The 23,455-nt window shown below is 38.0% G+C and overlaps 1 protein-coding gene across 3 annotated transcripts in view; it reads right to left on the reverse strand.

The window, feature by feature from the left end:
* Positions 1-290: 290 nt before the first annotated feature.
* The window catches only part of UNC79 (unc-79 homolog, NALCN channel complex subunit), a 114,471-nt gene continuing 91,306 nt past the window's right edge, over positions 291-23,455 (reverse strand). For all 3 annotated transcript variants that reach the window (XM_059819495.1, XM_059819494.1, XM_059819496.1), the window contains 9 exons: positions 23,260-23,364; positions 18,852-18,929; positions 16,487-16,576; positions 11,801-11,976; positions 9,948-10,134; positions 8,339-8,536; positions 6,064-6,141; positions 1,282-1,323; positions 291-562 (listed from right to left, as the gene is read on the reverse strand). In XM_059819495.1, the coding sequence (XP_059675478.1) occupies positions 362-562; positions 1,282-1,323; positions 6,064-6,141; positions 8,339-8,536; positions 9,948-10,134; positions 11,801-11,976; positions 16,487-16,576; positions 18,852-18,929; positions 23,260-23,364 (1,155 nt within the window). In that variant the 3' untranslated portion in view covers positions 291-361. The remainder of the gene's footprint in view (positions 563-1,281; positions 1,324-6,063; positions 6,142-8,338; positions 8,537-9,947; positions 10,135-11,800; positions 11,977-16,486; positions 16,577-18,851; positions 18,930-23,259; positions 23,365-23,455) is intronic.

The following is a 23,455-nucleotide window of genomic DNA, read 5'->3' on the forward strand; positions in this document are numbered from 1 at the left end:
TAGAAGTTAAAGAAAAGTGATTTTTGTCTTAGCTTCAAAAATAATGTAAAGAAACATTTAAGAACAAGATATTTCAGTGATCAGAGAGATATGTACAATGTGATAGATTTGAGTCCAATCCTGCAAATACATGTTCATGAATGCAGACTTGAGAACCTGTTGATCCTGAGTAAGTGTAATTAAAGACTGGCAGGATCAGGCTCTTAACTTCACCCTTTATAAGCTTTTCCACAATCTGTCCTAGGCTAAAAAGTATAGATACAGTATATAATCTGTATACTGATTGATACAAAAGGTCTTTTACAGCTCTAACCCTGTTATTGCTAGGCTAAAAATGAACATTTGGAACGAATGACGTGAATCATAAAGGATAAAATTGAGATGCAGCTTCTGATGACTGAATTTCCACTTGAGCCATTTTAAATTGGGTACACTGTAGCCATTTGCGGAGCACAGATGAGCTATTGCTCATTTGTCCTGACCCCTGTAACATCCTTAGGCTGTGATGGTTGACATTGCTCTGGATGGCTTGGAGGCGTAGCTGGAGTCCAGCAGATAAATGCTGTTGAAATAATGCAAAACATTCAGTTTCTTTCCTTTAATACATACATTAATACAGCACTGTGAAAGGTACTGGTTGTTGGCTAGGGAAAGTTCCTCCACTGCCCCTATGCCACATTTATTTCTTCCACATCCTGCATTGTAGTGTTGCCACGACAGGCAAATGTGCTTACAGAAACAACTCCATACTGAGACCAAGTCCAACACTTTTACTCTCATCACCTAAATTCTCTTAGCTGGCAAACCACACTGATCCACCTTGCTCTCTCTTACAGAGAGAGCCAGCTGGCACAGTTTTACCCAAGTGTGCAGGCCCACAGTATCTGCTATAGAACCAAAATCCATCTCCTGGATCAAGAGTCCCAATCCTGATTTGTCAGGGGACTCTCAAGCCTAGGACATCAAGAAAACCACAGCTCAGGGAACAATCAATCTCAGTAAACAGTGAGGAAAGGCCCTGCCACAGAACCTGGTTAGAGGAAAGTGTTTCAGAAGCGAAAGGGAGAGCAGTACTGCTTACAGGACAAGTATCTCAGCTGATGATGTTCTGTGTATGCTTATACCTGAGACCTTCAGTGCTGAGCCATCCAGTGCATCTGGATACGCTACAATGATCTATTTTCAGAGAGTTTGGAGACCACATCTAGTGATCTTATTTCCAGAATTTACAGAAATGTACAAGACTAAGAATAAAAGGGTAAGGTACTAGAAACAACTTACCTTCAGATTTGACTGTATCATTGGCAACCACATTGGTATGAGCTGTAAGAAGAGAGGTATATTTTGCTATTATACAAGTGACTGTAAACATGCTCCAGTTACTGTGAGACAGAGAAGGGTATATCTAATGCATTTAGCTGTCCAAATGGACATAGCCTGAACCACAAATCTGAAAATGTGGTTATTTTTAAATGATGCTTATATTTTGGGGCAGGTAACTCTCAAAGGTAAAGAAGCCAGCTTCCCTTGTTTGTAGCTTGATGAATCACCAGTAGCAATTACTGATATCCTGTTTAAGGCAACGATGAGAGCACAGAATAAAAACTTGTTAAAGGAAATCATTCTTATTTTCCTTGTGAGGGAAATGTGTTTCTGTATGTGCAGGTGAGCAATACTGGAATAAATACAATAAACATTCTGCATGGTGAGGTATACATCAAGAACTGAAAAAAACATGCAGCGGAAGTTCCTAATAATAGGCCAGATATTTAAATGGTAACCGGCTTTTTATAAGCCACCAGTCACATCAATGCTTCACTGCAGGATGTGACCTGTAGGCCTGGGAGCACAGGTAAAAACTCTAACAACTATCCAGAACGACAAGGCAGGGAGGTCTGCGAATCTGTCACCCATGATTGGATTGATATGTATTTCAGTTTCCTGCTCTTCAGAGAACTTTCATTTCTGAGTAAGTGTAACATGACAAGCTTATGGAAGACAGAGAGGCATTTCTAGCAAAAGTATTCATGTTCTCCAATATTAATTTAACCACTGAGGTTATTGTTCTAAAATGTTCCTCCAAATGGCATTAAAATTTGCAATTTGCCAATTATGCTATCGGGAGCTGCAAGTTAAACCTAATGACTATTGACAACATTAGATAAAGTGCTGTTTCCTTTGTGCAAGGAACGATAATTGTTTCAGTTTCAGTGCTGTTTTGCTGGAGAATCATACGCAGCTCTGTCAGGACTGATTACTTAGTCTACCGCATGAAGAACCATATTCAAACCTCAGCATTTACAGATAGATGAATGCCAAAACAGCTGGAATGCAGCCAGATGCAGCAGACGTGCGAGTTCTGTACATCTTTCCATGGGCTGTCACACTAATGAAGTGCTTAATAAGATCCAGTGACCGCAAGTCCTGGTGTGTTTTTTTGGAGAGGAGGAAACAGGTAAGCATGCTGAGAAGCCATGTTCCATGCCCCACTGCCATCAACAAAATGTCACTGAAACTTTCATCCAGCATTAACAAAGTTCCTATGGAGCTAGCCAGTGGTGATAGGACTGGTGTCAGAAGTATGTCAAGCAAGGAGGGAAGCTAGGCAGAAGATTCAGGGTACCCCTCTGCATCTGAACCAATTCACTGGATATCTCTTACAGTCAGCTCAGAGAATCAAGCATTTCTGACATCCAGTTCACCTTGTCCCAAAGCAGGTATCTAAAATAGATCACGATGAATCATGTCCAAAAATACCTGTTTATCTCATCTGACTATAAAGGGCACTCACAGAAACTAGCTCATATTGATATCTACGCTGTACAGGTCTAAGGTTAGATACAGATCATTGTCCTCCAGTGCCAATTGTCTCTTCCAGAGTCTGGACACATTTAGGGAAATGAAACATTCTGCTGCAGGCACAAGCCAGCAAACCCTCCACTCCTACAGCTGCCAGTTAGATAAATGAGACAAGACGACATTTTTATTGAAGCTACATAACACTAGTTCGAAAGAACAGCTGGAAGAACAAACTGCTGTCAGACACTGTCAATTTTTTGAAGTTTATATTTTCAACGGAATTATGTTGATTCCAGTGCAAGTTTTGATGGAAACCAGGCTGGAGAACAGGTTGGTCACTGTGCTGTTTTCTTGTTCCCCAACTCTGCTGCCTGCCCAGTTCTCTAGCACTGTACCCAGCAGCTGCTGGAGCTGCCTAAAACCCTTGGGTCTCTGGAAAAGATGCTGTGGTTTGCTGAGCTGCTCCCCTCACTACTGTAGGCTCCCAAATTCCTCAGACATACATCTGATGGTGAGACAGAGAGCTGTGATCAGCACGGAGCTGGTCTCCATCATCAATGGCTGTCCTGGGATGGCTAGTTTCCCAGTTCCTTTGACATAGAAAAAGAGGAAGAAAGCTGAACACTTTCATTTCAGCCCTCCTAAAGCAGAATGCTTCCCCTTACAGGGAAATATAATTAATTAAATATATATGTGGGTATATATGCATCTGTGTAAATGTGTATATATATCTCACTCCAACTTGGAAAGAAAAATAAATACATAACGATTGAAATGTTTTCACAGGAAAGAAACTTTGTTTTCCTCACAGATTGGTAAAGGTAGTCTAACATCAGATCAAAAAAATATCCTCTGAGAATACAGGGAATGGCTCAAAGACTATAGGAAGCAATCAAGACATGTCTCAATGCCATCAGTGTGAGTTTAATTTAATACCAAAGGCCAACACAGTACCAGAAAGAGGAAACCTCACAGCACCAACACAATGAGGAGATGAAGGAGTGCTTATCTCAGGCATAAAGAAAGTTCTTCTTTCAGTGAAGGAGACCTGAATTATTTAAGTCTTCTCTTTCTCTCTTGTTTTAGGACATATTTTCCCTTCACTTGTCATACAGAAAACGGCCACCTAAGACAGCTATCCCATAAACCACCTGGCATCATGTGACATGCACCACCTTCTCATTGTGGCGCATTACAAGTATGTGTGTGTTGAATCATGCAATGACTTCATTAACAAATATTTTTGCAGTAACTGATTCCTTAGGTGGAATAAAAGACACTGCAGTAAATATATGAATGATAAATGGTCAGGATTTATCAGTGCTACTGTGCTCAGTTCCAAGAGGAAGTCATTGGGAATTATTAATTTTGCTGAATGAATCTCCGAAAGAGTGTTAGAAAGTTCTGTTTAAAAAAATCTCTCTCACTACACTATGTCCTTTCCTTCAGTGAAAACTAAACCTTGTTTGAAAGGCTTATATCTAAAATAAAAGGAAAAAAAAAAGCTTTAAAGCACAAGATAAAATTGTGTCATTATCAAAGGCAGGGCAATAAAAAATTGTCTAGAATAAAACAAGCTACCAAAAAACTGCCCAGTCAACTAATATTCAAAGAATTGTCATCCTTGCAGACTTCTGAAGTAGGAGTAACAAAGCAGATCTTCACAGCCACTGAAGAAGAGACAGTCTCAAAGTTGATCATCTTTTTAATTATGGAGATGCCACTCACTTACTGGTTCCTGTGTGAGTAAGCTTTACACTTTGCCTCTTCAAAGGGCTTCAAACATACAGTAAGTCTTTCCCCAAATCATGACACTTACTTTTCAGATCTACAATAAATATTTTTACAATTAGTTAGTTTTGAAAAAAAATTAGTAACCTGGGACTACGAATCTTATAATACTATTATGTATGTATATTGTTCCTGCAAGATTTCACTTCAGGGCTAAGTAAAGGGGATTTGGTCACCCAGATTCTTCTCTTCCATCTCCCACCCATGGAACATGAAAGACAGTTTAGCACCTTAACTCTGAATTTCACAGGTTTATGAGCTTGATTTTGTAGTAACAACAATGTCCTTTTAGCCTGATTTAGCATATTATTGATATATACTCTCAGATATAACCCCCTGAAAGCATTCATTTGAATTGTGACAGGAATTTGGCCCTAAAGGCCTCTCTTTTCACAGCTTTAAAGCCATTCTTCATCCCTGTCAAATTCTGGACATCCTGGACTGGCTGAAAAAGAAGCCCGTACGTCTTCCAGGGACAGCCATGATCACTTTAACAGCCCACAGTGACAGAGTTTCTGTAGTGAATCAAGTAATTACTGACTATAATTCTGTATTTTCACGATGAGTGTGAATACTTTCATGCCAGTTGACATCAAGAACTTCAATTTCAGCTACTTTATTTTCAATTCCTGCTTGACCATAAAAGATTGGAGTAAAACAACAGTCAGAAGTTTCCTTTATGGCAACAGAAGAACTATATAAACCAACATACTTCAGTTAGATTCAGAGTGTGTTTAACTACTTGGTTTGTTGATATTTTATGTGAAAACTCCCTTCAGAATAATGAAGTGGGCAAACGTGAAAAAGGCTAGTAAAATCGATTTATGCTTGTGAGGCTACCTCAATCCTTTGGGAATCTGTTCTGAAAACACTGTGGTGACCCACAGGAGACTGGCCACTGATTTCCCCAAAAAAGAATTTACATAAATGGAGCATGCAGGATTTGATTCTCTAACCAAAGAATACCCTATTACACTACACATCCTAGATTCACTATCAAATAATATTTGACTAAGTCAAACACGCAGATATATAATAACAAGAAAACCACTGTGGCACAAAGTTTTTGTTATTAACCTAAAAGAACGTGAGGATAAAGAACACTGAAGAGATCTGTAAAGGACCTATGGATGATTAAAAGTTACAGAACGGCTGAAAATTCAGACAGTACCTAGAGATTCTCAAAGTCAGTGACACCAGTTGAGTCTATTAGAGGAATAAGACCATCGCAACAATGAAAGGAGGAAGTAGATCAAATTTGGATTTGAGATTATGGTCTGGTCTTACTTCTTACCAGAGATTTTATTTATTTTTTGTTATGCTCTACTAGGTTTTACTTCTGCATCAGCATTCAACCTCAGCTTCTTCCACTTTCTTTTTTTGAGTGGGAGGGGAAGCAGAGGACAGTATGTCTAGAAATCACAATAGACAGGCAACATCATTAGCTAAATATTCATGGTGTGGTATGCCTACCTTTACAAAGATAGTAGAGTTGCATTCCTGTAAAGCCTCCATTAAACTAATCACATGCAGACACACCATTTCCACCATCTTGAAAAAAAAAATCAAGCATAAAAACAAATTAGTGTCAGCGTAACAGTGTTGTAAGATAAGCCTACAGTCTCTAAAAAGAATCTTCCTGTATTTGCTTGGCAGTTTTACTGAATCACTAGATGTACATTTATTAACCACTGACATAAAGGATTAAATATTACATGAGCACATGAGGAATATTTTTCTTTATTTAGTTTTCCCCTGATGCAGCAACACCTATCTGTTAAATATTTCAAAGTGCTTGATGTATTTTAATTTGTATCACACATCAAAACAAGTTACCTTCAGCTTTGTTCTTTTCAGACATTATAAATCCTTTTACATGCCTTTGATATGTAGTTCTCATCAATCAGTGAGTCAGAAATTGATATTTTTATTTACTGAATAGTTCAGAATTAACATACCCACAAAAAACATCTTTTTTTCCCCCATCAAAAGACAATTTATTGTTCTGAACTGGCAGCTAGTCCATAATTCTTCCATTTTGTATCATGAATTATGACAGATGCAAATATCAGTTATTTGGTAGCAGACAGCATTTTATGTTTTATATTGTGTAAATTCATAGGTACAAGACAAATGTCCTGAGCCAGCAGTGAGTATTTACAGTGCCTGTCTGAACTATGTGTAAATTCCCCTCGATAATAATAAACTTAGCTTTTATGTAGTGCTTTTCATCTTCAAAGCACTTTACAAACACTAACTAATTAACCTCACAACACCCCCGTGAGATGGGCAAGTATTATTATCTACTTTTAACAGAGCAATAGCTGAAGCAGAGGGTTTAATAACTTGCACTAAAGCCACGTAATGAGATACTTTCAGAATAAGGATTGGAACTTGGGACTTCCAAGTCATATTCTTGTCCTAAGGCTTGACAAGAAGCATTTGTGTCTGACTAAACAACTGGCTAGTTAGAAGTGTTATGCATGTTTCTTGTTCATTCAAATGGAGCTTCATGAAGTACTGTTCCCAACAGTGGCTTGTCAACCACAGAGACCTCACTAGATATCAGAGGCTAAAATATCATTTAAAGACAGCTTTAGGTGGTCCTTGCCTGATCTGGACAAGACACAAGGGAACAGTAACTGGTTCAAAGACATTCAAGTGCAGCCCATGCAATTACAATTGAAAGGGCAAAGGTCCATACCTGCATGGCGTGGAAGATGTTTCACATGGGGAAAGGGGAATTACATAAAATAATTTCCATATAGATAGCAGGTCTTCATTTAAAAAAGAAAAAAACAAACAAAGAATGACAATCCCAAACCTTAAGAGCACCTGACTTAGAGGACTGGGACATGTATAAAGAATCTTTCTCACTCAAAGCTAGTATCAGGTTCTCCAGAGCCAGAGCTACTACTTACCATTTCAGTTAAAGTTGAAAAGTTTTGACAAGTCATGACAGACTTGTCACGACTTTCTGGGAAGTGGGAAACACAATACATCTTGCCCATCAGAAACAAGCTCTCAACCCTAATCCCGCAGGCACATTAGTCAATGGGAAGCAAAGGTAGCACCTATGAGAAGGCTGCTGGAACCCCTCTGGGTTCTTATTGTACCAAGCTTCTCCAACAGCAGTGAGTAGTCGAGATAAATAATTGCTTAAAAGTTATTTCCAAAAAATGGTCTGTACAATTTCTGGACAGAGTGAACAATTCCCTTTCAAACCTTTTCTCTAGAGATACCTCCTTCAAGTCATTCATTACTCAAAAATGTTTCCAGCAATATTTTTGTAGCTTATTTTTTATGAGTAACCAATGGGTTATGAGTAGTCAAGTGTCAGCATTTGTGTATTTTTTCACCTCCACATGGTAAAAAATATTCAAATGGATATTCACAGAATTATCCTAAAACACTTAGTTGCTCCTGTAAGGCAGAGTCAGATGAAACAATAGGTCCACTGTGAAGAGCAGGAAGATATATAAAATGAGACCTGATGCAGGGAGCCCTTAATCCAACAAGCAGTGACTCTAGCTCTTGATTCTGTTTCAGGCAGATCCTGGCTAGATCCTGTTTCAGGCCCACTGCGAGGTTAAACCACTACTAATTAACTTTCCCTTTAATTTCTTAAAAGCATCGAAGTTGCTTTATGATGTTATTCATAGCCCAATGTTTTCCACTGAAACACTGAAACAAAGCCAAGCCCTCCAAGTTTAATCTGTACTAAATCTGTACACAGCACCTGACTCACCACTTTGTTATGTGCCATTAGCTGTAGGATGCTAGGTGTCACTCGGCTCCAGAACTCCAGGGCTGTAAGGATTGCTGTAAAGCTAAATTCGTTCTGATTCTGGACTGTTGGAGCTACTGCAGTTTGTTCACAATACACTGTCCAGAGCTGAGCAAATATAAATGCATGGAAGAGGGAACACATGTGCAGAACAGATGTCTGTAGAAACAGAAAATAGAGGAAAATGTTTATTTAAATAAGTGTATTGGGATACAGTGCAGGGGCTTTCATCAAAGCACTCCTCTGTCACGCATCCCACTGTGCAGTCTTGCCCCTCACTTTCCCACGTTTCCCTCCCATTAGGAACTAGTAAGTCAAGTACACTTGATAACATCTTCTCCATGTTTAAAAACTGTTTTTATATTCACAGACTAAAAACTGCATTTGCAAACGCACACTCCCATGCAGTCTTAGTGTAAGGCATTAAGGCCAGTCCCTTTAAAGTGAAGGTTAGTTTTGCAGAACAGCTATTCAGGACTAGTTCTGAGACTTTCTTCATGGAAACTCCACCGCAATCTGTGGAAGGCCTGGAGGCTCTGGCACGTATGACCATTTCAGAAATGCTGCTGGGGTAAGTCATTCACATTCTGATCACCTGAAAGGAAGGCTATCATACAAAATACATCATCTTACATCTCTTCTATTAATCTGTCATCTACTTCTACTTTGCTGGGACAGAACCGCTCACAGTTAAGGAAAGTAAGTTTTGACAAGCTAACAGAGAATTCATTTTGCATACTCAAGCATGGCTCTTCGCTAATATGTGTTATAAATCACAGTGAGCCTCCAGGAGTGCTGGACATTAACTACTTCATTACAAGAAAGATGTTTCTGGTCAGAGACGTTTTCTCAGTTTGCAAGTGCAACAGTAATTCATGCTCTTTGGCAGCATGACTGCACCAAACGTTGCAATGGTTGCTTGGTAACTGGAAAAGGTATTTGAAAGAGCAAAAAAAGGCCAAAGAAATGAATAGGAAGCACCAATGTCTTGGCTGGGTGAGGGGAAAGAAAGGGGAATTTTACGTACAAGATAAATGTGTGATCATTCTGCTTCTGTTGCTAATAAAAACCTGGATGGTGTCAAAGAGTGCTGCTATATCTGTGTTAAACTACTGTCACAAACGGCTTATAATTTGCGGTAACTCTTCTTGTCCAGAGCACCTTGAGAAAAAAAAGTTCTGCTTGAACCATCACTGTTTGTAACTAACTTTTGATCATAACATTATTTATAGGTTATCCAATTCTACTATACAACTAGAATAAATAACTTTCTAGAGATTTGCTACAGAGATGGTCATTGCTAGAGCTTCAATTTGGAATTCAGTTTTTCCTTCCTCGCTCCTGTGCTGAGATATTTTGAAATAGTTGAATCTCAGACTTAATTGTAGTGATTTCATCACCAGTTTTCTATGAAGAGGTGGCTATGCAAGAAAAACCACAGAGATTTCTTTCCCTAGATCCCAGGTTTTAATAAGGTTTTACCCCTCCTTTTTTCTTAAGAAGAAAAAAATGTTTGCAATAATAAGGCAAATATATAACACATCTCCACTTAACACACAGAATCCCTTACCTTTGATTGCTCTGGAAACCCAATCAGAATAACAATAAGGTGGTCAGCAATTTGTGAACCCGCATCCAGTGGAATAGGCATGCAAGATGATGGAGAATTTGGACAGACAACATTGTGTGTCAGAGACCCCAGAAGTAGCCAGGACAGCAAACGGATGTGTGAGACACATTCTATGAACTCTTTGGGCCTGTCAAGAAAGAGCGGATTTTACAATGATGCTAAGTTTACTGGTTTTCCCCAAAATATGGAGTCTCCTCATGCACATTAGGCAGATGCAGTCGCTGTGTGGTGGAGGCACAAATCATTGGTACAGTTTATGGGAAGACTAGAACCACACAGAACTTAGTGGACTTGACGTACCATTAACAAGTCCAACAGAACATATTTGGTGCGTCTAAGAAAGAGTCTCTATAAAAGGCTCAAACATTCACAGATTCACTGGTTCCATACACGGTGATTTTTTACAGATGGGAAGGGTTGCCTCAGTGGAAATGCTCCTCTCAGCTCCCCTGGACAGCACACAGCTGACAGGGCGATGGCAGGAAATTCTTCATTCCACAGTAAGCTCCGAGGCAGGTGCCATGCCTTACTTCCACTGTGTTCACTTCTCCATCGATAAAGTGGAGTTAATTTCTCTTTTCCTTAGCCTCTCCTTGGATATTTGGACTGCATGCTTTTGAGGGCAGGGACTATGCTTTTTTGTGACACTTAAGTATTCATCCACCATCTAGTGCAACTGTAAAGCAATGTGCTTATATAATCTCAAAAGGTATAACACTTTTCTGGTGTCATCTTGTCTGTCCCCTTGCTGCTACCAAGTTCAGATTACTTACTCATTTGAATTCATATGCATAGGAAAAACATAATTGTTTTTCCATCAATAAATCACTACTTACTAGGCCACTCTCACTACTGTTTTTAATTTTTTAATTTGATGTCATTGTCAAGGACTCGTAGCACCAAAGAGGCATTCCTTTAATTTATTTTTTTTTAATAGACTCTGATATGATACTCTTTCTCAAGTACCTATAGGGTCTTAAAGGAATTCACCACCTTAACTCAGAACACATAGTCCTTTTTTTACATGTAAGAAACTAAAGCACAAGGAGATAACAACTCCGTATTTCCAAAACTAGATATGCTCGACATGAAAGTACATGCAGACGTATCTCCAGGACTGAAGCCTAAACAGCTTAGTCCCAGGAATCCTGGGGCAGGTAGTCTGGGACAAGAATACAGGTTTGTTGAAACACAGTCCAATGGTCTACACTCAAAAATCTCACTTGTCATTGTAAGACAAGGGACAGTATATTTCCCTTCTTTTTGAAGATAAAACACTGCAGATTAGGATTTCTCACAGTGAAAAGGGATAAAAAAATATCTTGAAGAGCAGGATTTCTCTCATCTAACTTTAACCAGATGAAGTTAGTATTTTTATCATCATATCAATAGGCTTACACTTACAGTTGTCGCTCATTTGTACTCCATAATTTCAAAGAACATTTCCCATTGTATGCTCTGTAATTCCCAACATATTTTCTGTAATTCTTGGACTGATCAAGTACCTGTATGCTTTTCACTGTCTGTAGCTAGATTGAGAATCAAGTTAATTTCCAGGGTAACTCCAGTCAAGCCAATAGAGTTACCTCCACTGTCCCTTTGGCATGTACTTTAAATATTGCATTGATGAATGCCTCAGTTAAGGATCAGGAAGCTGCTGACCAGCTGTTTCAAAGTCCCATGGCTGCCATTCCCTACTGTGGGTCTATCTATGGAATCTGGTAATAAACACAGAATTTTGTGAAGATTTCTAACTCAGTTTAGTGTTCCTTTTTGTGGAAAAGCATTCTCACCCTTGTTGCATTGCAGAAGGAGGATGGTAAAGCCAAGGCAAGTATCGGATCACAGCTTTGTTGTCTCTGTGGTTTCCCCGTGTAATTTCCATAGCAGCAATCTGAGCTAAACCAACTTTCAGATGTCCACCAAACGTGTCTTCATGCAGTGGCTGAGAACAAGTCTTCATGTGACTCTGCAAGGCAAAGATCTGATTTCCTACCCGAAAAGAGTATTTCACTTGAACTAAGTGCTTCCAAGCAACAGCGTATTCTATTTCATCCCCCTTCAATTCCTTTCTCAGGGTCTCTAACTGTGTCTACAAAACTACAGAACAAAACTCAGAAATAGATTTTTAAAAATTCTCCAGTCCCTGTATTAGTAACAGCTTTATGATGCAGATCTTTCCACGGAGGGCCACATTTTCAAGAGCCCACACAAAATATTAATTGTTCAAAATGTATAGCCACCTTTTGTACCAGCAAACTCAACAACTGATGAATACAAATGAATGGTTGCACATCCAGACAGCTTAAGTGAAGATGAAAGAATCTAACCATTTAACAAGATATAGCATCTGGGCAGGAAATGCCTTCCCTGTGCAATATTCCATTTACATGTACAGAAATAAGCTGTCACTCATTCACCAGCAATACGACTATGTCGCACTATTCAGCTGCTACAAATGCCTTTAAGTCCTGGAAATAAAAGGGCTAAACCTTTTACCAAGAAACATGCAAATATTTATGCCCGGAAACATAATTTATTATCCTGCTTTGTTAACTCTAAGGAATGTTTCATTGGTGCTTCTTGAGATACTTCTATATTTCTGATTAAGCTAACTTTGCATTACCTTATGTTACTAAACTAACAGAATACATGCTGAGTGCATTTTCTTGCTTAAAGAAGAGCCATATGCTTTCCACAAGAAAATCCAGGTCATCAATTATTAAATTATTATAACAGGATAAAAATCAGTAGACCAATAATATTTTATAACAGGTAAGTATCTGACCCCAGCAACTTACACTCTCAAAAATCACTTACTTGAAGTCTCTTTCAAGAGAAAAAAAAAATAATGTACAAGTATGAATATCTAATGACTTTGTTATAGAGCCAGATAAAAAGGATAGACAGGTATGCAGGCAGATACATAATATTTCTTAAAAAAATGGTGAAATTTTCTAAATAAAACCTTGCTGAGCTTTACCGATTAAAATGTTATCCCAAAGGGAAAAAAAACCATAATAAACAGAACAGAAATAATAAACTGGAATGTGATTATCTTGAGAATTAACATTTATACCTTTTTTATAATGCAGTAGTTGCTAATATGCAGGACCGAAAATAATTGACCTCTTTCAAAGAAACTATTCTGAGACACACAAAATAAGACACTGGGAATTAATAAACAACTATTTCTGTTCACTGAATTTCTACAGAGAGTAAAAATTTCAAAATTTGCAAACCAAGATAAACTTTTGCTGTTGGGATTGTTACTGGCCATATAAATCATATAGTATTCTTTGTGTTAGTTTGGTAGTCCAGATGCTCTTGATAATACATACTCATAGTAAGAAATTGTACAACTGGATAATCTTAGGACTCACTTCGTAGGAACACATCTGTTAATAAAACCCAAGCAATATAAGTAAATATATTAAATAAGCATACAAGAATTTGAATCTAGATGTTGTGAATTTGTTGAAAGTGCTGACTACTTGTAAACTTAGAAATGCTTACAAATATTTTCCCAGCTACGTTGGAACCACAGAATAAGTTTATCTAGTCTGGTTAAGTAAGAACTGCCTTTTCATTTTCCAAAGACAGCCAAAGCTTATTCTTTACAATACATAAAATTATGGTCATATTTGACTCTCCTATTGCATTAATCTGTTCTCAGATTCCTGTATCACATGGCTAAATCAAAACAAGATGAAATTTTAGACCATTTGGTTCTGATTTATTTTTAAATGGCCAGACTACACATTTGGGAAGCTTCTTGTCTGATTTCAAAACACAAAAATGAAGAACTGGGTAAAGTTTTAGTTCATGCCCTACCTATATCTGTGTATAAAAAAATTTAAGAAATAAATAGGCTTACTGGGCATAAGAAATTATCATCTTATCAGACTTAAGCATTGTAAGAGCATTTCTAAAAATCAGACTACAGTTCAAGGGAGAAGGGGCAGAAGGAAAAAGTGCGAATGGCAGAGAGCTTTTTACAGAAACATTTTACACAGAAGAGAGGATACCTGCCAGTATTTATAAATAAATTTTTCCCCATTCCTGGTTTCAGATAAGTTCATGTTTTTCTGTGGAACTGGCAAACCACATGTATCTCTCCCTCATTTATGATTCATTTGCCTACCTATTCTGAAAGCAGTTCCGAACTGTAAGAGAAATGGGTGAATAACTTTAAAGGATAGAGTGGGAAGGCAATCCAATTCAGCTGAAAATGATTAATTAGTTTGTACTTTGAAGTAAATTTCTACCCCAGCACAAAAGGCTGCTTCCCTTATTAGAGTATTTTTTTAAAACTCAATGGGATTCAAGGCGTATGGCCAACAGGGTAAGAACTTAACAAAAGGGATATCTTGTCCAGTAAAACAAGGTTACTGCAAGTTTCAAGAGACAAGAGTTTCAGTTTAGTTGTGATTCTTCTTCCTTTGTGGTTAAGTATTATTAACTTGCAATAAGATGTTCCCTCTGGGACATGAAGTGGGGTGGAGGGGGCAGGGGGACAGTGAGCAAGTGAATGTGCGAGAAACTAGGGGGGTAAAAGTTCTCATCTCATTGCTTCATAAATAAACTCCAGTATGGAAATCCACTGCAGGTTATCGTTTATTCTGTCTTGCCTGCCACAGAATGCTTGCATGAACTTGTGGCATGAAACACTCCAGTGCATTTCCAGTAACTTTCAGCAGATGACTGGTGCGGTAGTAGAGGGGCCTTTTCAGGGAAACACTATACTGATTTATCAGGAAAACAGACCATCAACATTCTTTGTTAGCAGATGCACTCTGTGTTATAGAAGTACGGTGGCTCTTGAGGTTAGAAACAAATGCAAGAGCTTGGTCAAAGAACTTCCCTAGAAGACCATATGCACCAAAGCCCAGGCATGTAAGTGATGGCAATATGATTCGTACTACCCAGAACAGAACAGCACTGGTTTTGTGTATCTGTCAACTGACCTTTAGATCACATAAAAGCAGCTTGGCAGCTACTTGACTGTGCCCAGTGATGAAATGACCTCTTTCAGCTGACGAACTTCCTCTGGGATCACTGAGTTGCTGGTGTACAACAACTAAAACTCTACTGCCAGATTTCAGAATTGGCTGCATCTTTGAGAGCATAGACTCTCCTCTGTATCTGTAATGGTCCCTCTGCTGCACTCCCACACCATTCATTTGTATTGCCAGCTTTGCAGAAGTTAGAAGCATCAAGGCCTAGTCACACCTCTGCCTCCCTTTTATGTGCTTAAGGAAATCCACCCTTGTGGAGGGTACCAGTATGTAGCTCAAAAGACTATGCTCTAACTTTGCCTGTCATTGAGACGTGACAGATGGTTCCGCTATAAGACAACTGTTTTCGCTCTACAAAAAGGAGGATTTCAACCACTAAAGTTTCACCTCCAGCTCAGTGCTCACTTAGCACTCAGCTTCGGATGGTACAATCAAACTACCTAATGGGATAGTGTTATGCTAAATAGAATAAATATTGCCCCCTTCACAGCATTATGACTATTAGTGATACATTAGCTGAAATATTACATTAATTCTTTATTTAAGCTATTAACAATAGATGCTACTTTGTTAGCAATTGAAACAGCTACACTTCTATTATTTCCTATTACACAGCAGCAAGTTACTTAGCCTAGTTCTTTTCTAAAACAACTTAAAGAATTTCCATTTTGTAGGAAATTTAATAGATACTGGCTTCCCCCATGAAACAGAAATTCCAGCTTTTGACCAGTTAATTATTACTAGGATGTTTTCATGAAATTTATTCCTAAATAAAATATTTTATGTTGACAGAAGTATTTTCCTATCACTCCTCTTACAATCTGGCATCAAACTAAGGTACAGAAACCAAAAAGCAGTTTGAACTGCAGAGGTAAGAACTACTCAGTTTTCCTCACCTCAAGAGAATATAACCTGACAATGAAAATGACAGCATCCATAAGAAAGAGGACCCCCCCGCCCCTTTTTTTTTTAGGTCAATTACTGCATTTTAACAACCTCTGAACTTCCAATTTACTTAAGTGTCTGTTTGTGCATATGAGAGACACAGAATTCCTCCAGAAGAGTGTAATTAGTTGTACTGGCAAAGAGTTTCATGTTTCCAAGGATTATATTAAACACAACTACTTCCCACAGTGATTTTGGTATGACATTAGCTTATCATCAACATTTCAGAAAAGCTTATCATCAACATTTCAGAAAAACCAAGCCTGCATTTTTATTGTGTGCTCACTATATTTGAATCAGCCTCCATTTAACACTGCATAAGCTACATTTTACTGATCCCCCAGAAGTGTCTAATCTATAACAGTACTAACATTTTTTTAAAAAGAAAGAAAGAAAAAATCGTGTCAGTCATCCTCAAAGACTTTCAACCATTTCTCCCAGGCAGGTTCATTACAGAAAACATGTTTTTCTTAAAAAAGCACATACACTTTAGATCAAGGTATGCCCAGAACCAACCTTTAATTTGGTTAAGGTATGCATATCTGCAATGAAATCCAGCACTTCCCCAACATATTGCCTCATGCATTCCATTGCTGCTGTTCCACACTAGAATATAAAAGCAATAAGTTTAAGTACCAAGTTTCAAATATCTTCATGTTTTTGTCTTTGTTTCTTGTTCACTAGAACACAACTTGTCTGTATCAAATTCTTTATTTTACTTTTTAGATAGATTAGTTTAATTAAGAATAGGTATACTTTGATGTTTTTCTTCTCACTGTAATAAGCCATCTTATCTGATGATAGCATAAAAAGATAGCCCAGTCACTGTAGCTTCTTCATGCATCATAAAATACTCTTATCTGTGACAGCAATAAAAGATTAACTGACAAAACTTTCAAGAATATCCTTGTCATGTCTTCCTGAAATTTACAGTGGTCCAGAGTCAAAGTCTTAAAAAGTCAATGAGTGTTTAAGAACTTAGTTCTTCAAGCAGCTGAGCACTTCTGCAAGTGGAACCAATCAGCTACTATCCCAGAAAACAGAAGTCAATCACAGGCACAGATGCCCTTATGTTTACATTAATCATGATAGAAAAACAGTTTAAATGACTGGCTTCAGGTATTTTATGTATGAACATCACTAAATGAACATCATTGTTGTATTCCCACAGTAGAAATTTTCATAATCCTTTTCCTAGAACACAGTGAGAAATCTGAATCTGGCCTTCGGCTAGTACAAGACGTGCCCAGGGTGTGCAAAGCAGTCAACGGAACAAAGCTGTCAGATTAAATAAAGGCTTCGAACAGACCAGAGAACCCTGGAGAGAAGCTTTCAGAAGCTAGACTGACCCACTAGGTATCATATAAACTTCTGTTTACACGTTAATAGTCTGAGGTGAAGATAATGGTAGCTGAATTCAAGGGGATCTATGTATGCCTCATTCTTAGGAGCCAAGTAAAAGCAATGCTTAACTTTTGAGCCTAAATGATGACATCATCAAATTAGGTATCTTTTTGAAGTCGCCAAAAACTACTCCATCCAAAGTCATAGGCTCAGGGCAAAACATTGCAGTAAAGTTTACAGGGGAAAACTACTCTTCTTTGACCTCTATTTAATTACATAGACTTTGAAGCACAGAAGCTGATTACCCTATCTGAGTATACAAATGAACCAGATTTAGTTTTGACCACAAAATTATTAAGCCATAATTGAGTTTTAGTGGATGAAATTTTAAAAACTGCTAGCATTCTATTTTTAAGCAACTGACCTGGGTACTTCTCATTTTTGTATGTTAATTTCAATCTACATGGTGTTGAACTATACCACCTTCTGGCTTTTCAAATGCTATGCCTGCCAGTTCCCTTGACAGAATAACAAACAGTAAAACAAGGTCACTGGCAGCCCTGTCAGCATATCCTCCATGCAGTTTATGTGGACTAAGGATTCCACAAGGGTTCTAAAATATTGAATAATAGAATTATAAAAGATATTATACTCAGTCCTCTGAAAATAATGCTCAGTTGCAAGAGACTTCTCTCCAACCATCTATTCTGTTTCATTCAAGCAGCAGGCAGCCTGATTCTCTGTGATTTCTTCCGAAATGATCACTTTCCTATCTATCTTACCTCATAACACCAATGTTAGTCTATCTACTTAAAGCAAGTATAAATCAAAATATTCTGTTGGGAGTAAAGGTATTATTAAAGATTTGCATTAAAAAAAATCACATGCTTCAGAAGATATACAGGAAGATCCTGTTAGGTCACCCCTAACACACATATAGGGAAATGAGTTTTTCTCAGCTTGTGAAGCAGACCCAGGCTAAACCTCATCCATCTGATTGGGCACTCAGTTACGTGTGCCATGGAACAAGTCAAGACCTCCAATTGTGCTACTTCTTCGCATATTCACCAGGTGCATATTCAGCACCTAGGCTAATACTGGTAATTTAGCTACACTCATCAGCAGGATATAGATGAATGGTTTATACATTACCAGAAAAATACCGTTAACTCCCTTCTTTAACCAGATAATCTTTCGTGAGAATGGAGGCAATGGTTTGTAGCTTTCCTCCCTGCTACCATTTTTTGTGGCATTCAGCTGATCAGTCCCCGACATGTTGACTTCCTGATCACAGGCTCCAGCTAAAGTCAGTTACATCACTAAAGATTATCAGTGAAAGCAAGGGAAGCAATATCAAGTTCAGAACTTTTCCAACGTTAATGAAAAGGAAGAAGCATCTCAACCTCTGCCTGCAATACACCTTGCCAGCCAGAAGAGAAATGAAAAGGAAAGAACATTAAAATTAAGCAAAATGTGCTGAGTAAGATACATTTTTTTAAAAACAAAACTAAGAGATGGAGTTTGATTCAGTACTTACTCCAGGCATAGAGGCAATCATCTGTTTATGCAAGATTGTTGACTCAGCTAGTTTTGTTCCCGCATCTGCACAAACAAACTAAGAAGAAATTAAAGACAAGTTATTTTTTAATTATTTTTGGAGGAACTTGACAACACTAATAAGTTATTCATGACTTTATTAAAATAAGTCCAGATTTCTTCTTGCTTTTATTCATGGTAATTTGCCTTTAGAGCTCTCTTTATTTATAAACAACCTAGTTAACTCACCATTATAAATGAGCTAATTTTAATGAAAAAAAATCTGACTTTAATGTGCTTAATTAACACTTATATGCTGTGCAGAAGCAATTTGAAGAATATTATATAATAAATCAGACTTTCTTTATGAGCAAAAATATTTATCTTTGCTATTCCTTGCATATATCGAATGTTCCTCTTTCATTATAGAGTAAATTGTGATAGAGGATGATAAGGCAGCATGCCATGTTCTTCACTGTGATATCACAACACTTTCACTGAAGTTCTACAATGATGAATTATATGAACTATTTTGAAGTTGAGAACATAGTGGTATGGTGTGATATAACTTCTGCATAATACATGCCACAATCCTACAAAAATACAAGCTGTTTCTGAGAGAAGGTCAGTATCATTCTGTCATAGTAGAATATCTCTAATCGCCTTTCTTATGCTTTTATTTTCCTCAATTTTTTTTTCTTCTTTTTATTTCCAAATCCCTAGACCCAAAATCTCTGATTTCTCAGCGAGGATTTCTCAGTCAACCATTTGTGTGTAGATTAGGGTTCCATTGTACTACATCAGCTGGAAAAAAGGACCATAATTCCCTGAATAACCTGGCTGAGTATATTTAGCATCCAACAGTGAGTTCACTGCACTGCTACAGACATTGTATGGCGCTCACCATATAAGCCAACAAAAAATGTTGCCAAAGACAAATGTCATTTATTTCAGAAAACATTTTATTTTAAGAACAATAATAAGAAGCATCAGCCAAAGGAACCTCTACTGGCTTTCTACATCTTTTACACAGAGGAGTTTGGGTTAAAAAACAGATACTAATTTATGTGTGAAAACCAGCTGACAAACTCCATTCCATTTCTAATGAATGATTAGGCCTTGTTTAGCTTGTCTTTCTCATCATCAGACTGCCAGTTCCAAGAATCCTTCCTAAAGTTGCAATGCAGTCAAAAGAGGATGGGGAAACCAAACTCAAAATGAAAAATTTCTTACATTTCCAGTCCAATTCACTGTCATTTACATTGTCTCCCTCTACAAATACTATAATTCATTAAGATGTCTCTGGCAAGAGATTTAATGCCAGCCAAGAAAAAAGGAAAGAAAAATACCCCCACACCGCAAAAAGATGAGAAAAGAGTAAATAATTGACATGCCTCTTACTAGCTGAGATACAGCTGCAGAATAATGTCTAAATGGGAATGTCTGCTGACTGTAGTGAATAATCTGTATATCATAATCTATCTATATTATAACTCCATTCATAATCAGAGGTTTTAAAATATATATTCTTATAAACTTATTATATGTAACTTTAAATCCTTCCATTCAGTAATTAGTAGATCAGACCTTCACAGAAACAAAAACTGGAACTACCAGATATACACTGATTTACATTAGCTGAAGGTCTGGCCCAAAATAGGAGTCACCTAAACAAAACAGATCAGGTACACTGAATCTTAGAGCCTGACTGAACAAGCAAATCCTAATGAGACAGTAATATAATTTGAAGTCAATGGAAGTCATGAAGATGTGTGCTGATGAAATGTGAGCGGGAGAAAAGTACTGGGAAACAAAATGCTGGGTGAAGAAGCAGTTCCTATGGAAACCCATGGAACAGCAAGATGTACATGATGGCTTTCATTTGCTAGGACAAATCAAGGAGACAGACTTTCTGTTCCCGTTATCATCCAGGACGCCTATGCAATTATTGGGGTGATCTGGTTAAAATTCTTATTTTTTGTAAAGCGGGATAAAGTTAACTCTCATCTTAGCACTGATGTCACACCAGTGACACCGATGGCACCATGTAATCTGGATGAATGTGCATGTCAAATGTACTTTCCTAGGAATTCCTTTGTTAGTCAGCCCACGACTGTTCTATCGTTAAATTGAAGTGCTCCTAGCTCCTTTGTTATCTCGAACATTTTGACTGAATATCTGTATTCTGTGCGCACTGTCTGTATAGAATCTTGTATACAGGCTAATGTGTCCATGGGCACAAGACTGTCTTGGAAATGAAAACCATTTCCGTTTGGTGCCGTGTTAACCCTGCTACAGCTTTATGGATTCGAACCCATACAATTTTAATTAATATTGTAGTGGCTTTGCGTGGTAAAGAGGTGAACCAATCCCTTTGTTCTATTAATGACACCAAAGAAAATTAAAACTATCAGATACATATGTGTTTTTACCAGTAGGTTTCTTAAATTACAACAATGCTTAAGATGGGCTTAGTGATTACTATGGTATTTAAATTCAAGAGGCTGTTGAATGATTCAGACCACATACTACTGAGGGCTGCCAATTTGCACAGTCAATGGAAGAAGTAGTCATCATGCCTCCAGTAGGGATCTATGGCAGATGGTCTGAATACAACCCCTATTCTTTACCATTGACTGCATAAAAACAGAAGCTGGCTGCTTTGGATAGCAGGAAATATGAATCACTTCATCAGACTCTGAAAGAGAGACATCATAAAAGACATTTATATCCACATTAGGTGCTGTTGTGTAAGATATGAATACATCCCAAAGTGAATACAGCATATGGGAACAGTGCTAGGAGGAAAACCCAGGCAATTATCATTTTATCTTTATGAGATAAAGATAATGTGAGAGAATTTTGCTTACTGTGTCTATCAGGTGATTGACTCAATGTGAAAGACAAGTGTTTACCAGTTAAATCCCACTGCCAAAACTGACATGGCATGTTTGCATTTTCAAATGAGGAACTCAGGATTGACTAGACTGTGGGACTGTCACCCTTTGGGGTAGCCATAAGACTGAGCTATACAATGGAGCAATACAGAAAAATTGCTTTATTCTGCAATACAGGAAAAGTCAGTTCGAGTCAACAAACACCAATGCACATGTTATCAAGCTACATCACTGCACCCGTAAGACAGAACGAGGTTGGTGGTTGTTAAGTTATTTGATGGTCTTGGCTGGGACCGAAAAAAGAAGTCTGGGCTTAATAAAAAAAGACAAATTTCTGCTTTTTAAATTAAAATAGATTAAAAAAACCACTTTACCATCAAAAGAAAAAAACCTAAGTGTTATTCTTCCCTGCCTCAACTTCTTCCCCTAACACTGATGCCATAATAATTGTTTTCAGAGTTATCCTAACTGCTATACAATTTCACTTGTCAGTATTATTTCTCTGCCAACTGGCAAGCACTTATTTACTATGAGTAATGTACCAGTACTCAAAAGAAAATGAGCCCATAGTAAGCTATATGAAGCTTTGACCCCATAATGGGAGGGGAAAGAGTGAATGGAGCTGTGACGCTTGGAGCATTATGAATGATCTACATAATGAACATCTTGCTTGAACCTTATGGAGTGCTGTTATGCTGGTCCCCAGCATAACGTTTAAACTTACTAAACACGTATAGTGGTTAGCTCATTGTAAACAATGAGAGCCCACTACCTGTGATTAAAATTGATGGACTTCAGTAAACTGTTTTTGCAGGACAGGCTTGTGGTGCCAAACAGTGCCACATTTGGCATTTTGGAGGCAGAAAGATTTTTCACAAGTTTGTATCTTTCTTCCTCAGATTTTCCTGTGAAAAAGCTAGGTTAACGCCTACCTCAGCAATCCACAGAATGAAAGGAACAGAAATATTGTCTATGCATTCTTTGCTGGAAAATTCCATGTAAAAAGATAACGGCCTTCAGGGACTGAAGACCGCTTACTGCCTGCCTGAATAGACAGAAACTGAGTTCTGGCCCATGATCAGCTAGCATCCCTTCCCATACAAACTGTTCACTGGCTTTGGGGCTATGATATGAAGACAAGGCAGCAGCTGGGGCAGCTGCCCCATTGGGACATTGTATGAAGCTCAGTGAACTCAATCCTTATGGGTCCCTTCCAACTTGAGATATATTTTATGAGCCTCAATATATCAGCAATGATGCACAGGTCATTATCATCCTGGGAAATGTGGATTCCCAATTTAGTTTCTTAAATTTTAGTGTGGAAGTCTAAATGCATGCACCTATGGTTACGAATGCAACTGGATTTTGTGTCAAAAAATTCTTTCTTCCCCTGGCATTGCTGGTACTTTCTGCAACCACAGTGGACCTGCTTCCTCCCGCATCAGCCCCCTCCTCACCCAAATTTGGGCTGAGAGAGTATCAGAATGAGAATTACATGAGAATCTCCTGTACCTGCACCAAGAGCAGCAGATTCATGTCTGGTAAGGGTGACTTTAACTTGAGTGCCTGCAGTAACTCCAATATGACACTGCGCGTCAAGTAGAATTTGTCCCTTTCCTACAACAGAAAAACACAGAATTATGAATGTCCTGAAATTCACTGACACCGACTAGTAAACTATAAAGATAATTTTTACCTAAGTTTGAGA

The sequence above is a fragment of the Gavia stellata genome, chromosome 7 (assembly GCF_030936135.1).
Source record: "Gavia stellata isolate bGavSte3 chromosome 7, bGavSte3.hap2, whole genome shotgun sequence".
Classification (NCBI taxonomy): Eukaryota; Metazoa; Chordata; class Aves; order Gaviiformes; family Gaviidae; genus Gavia; species Gavia stellata.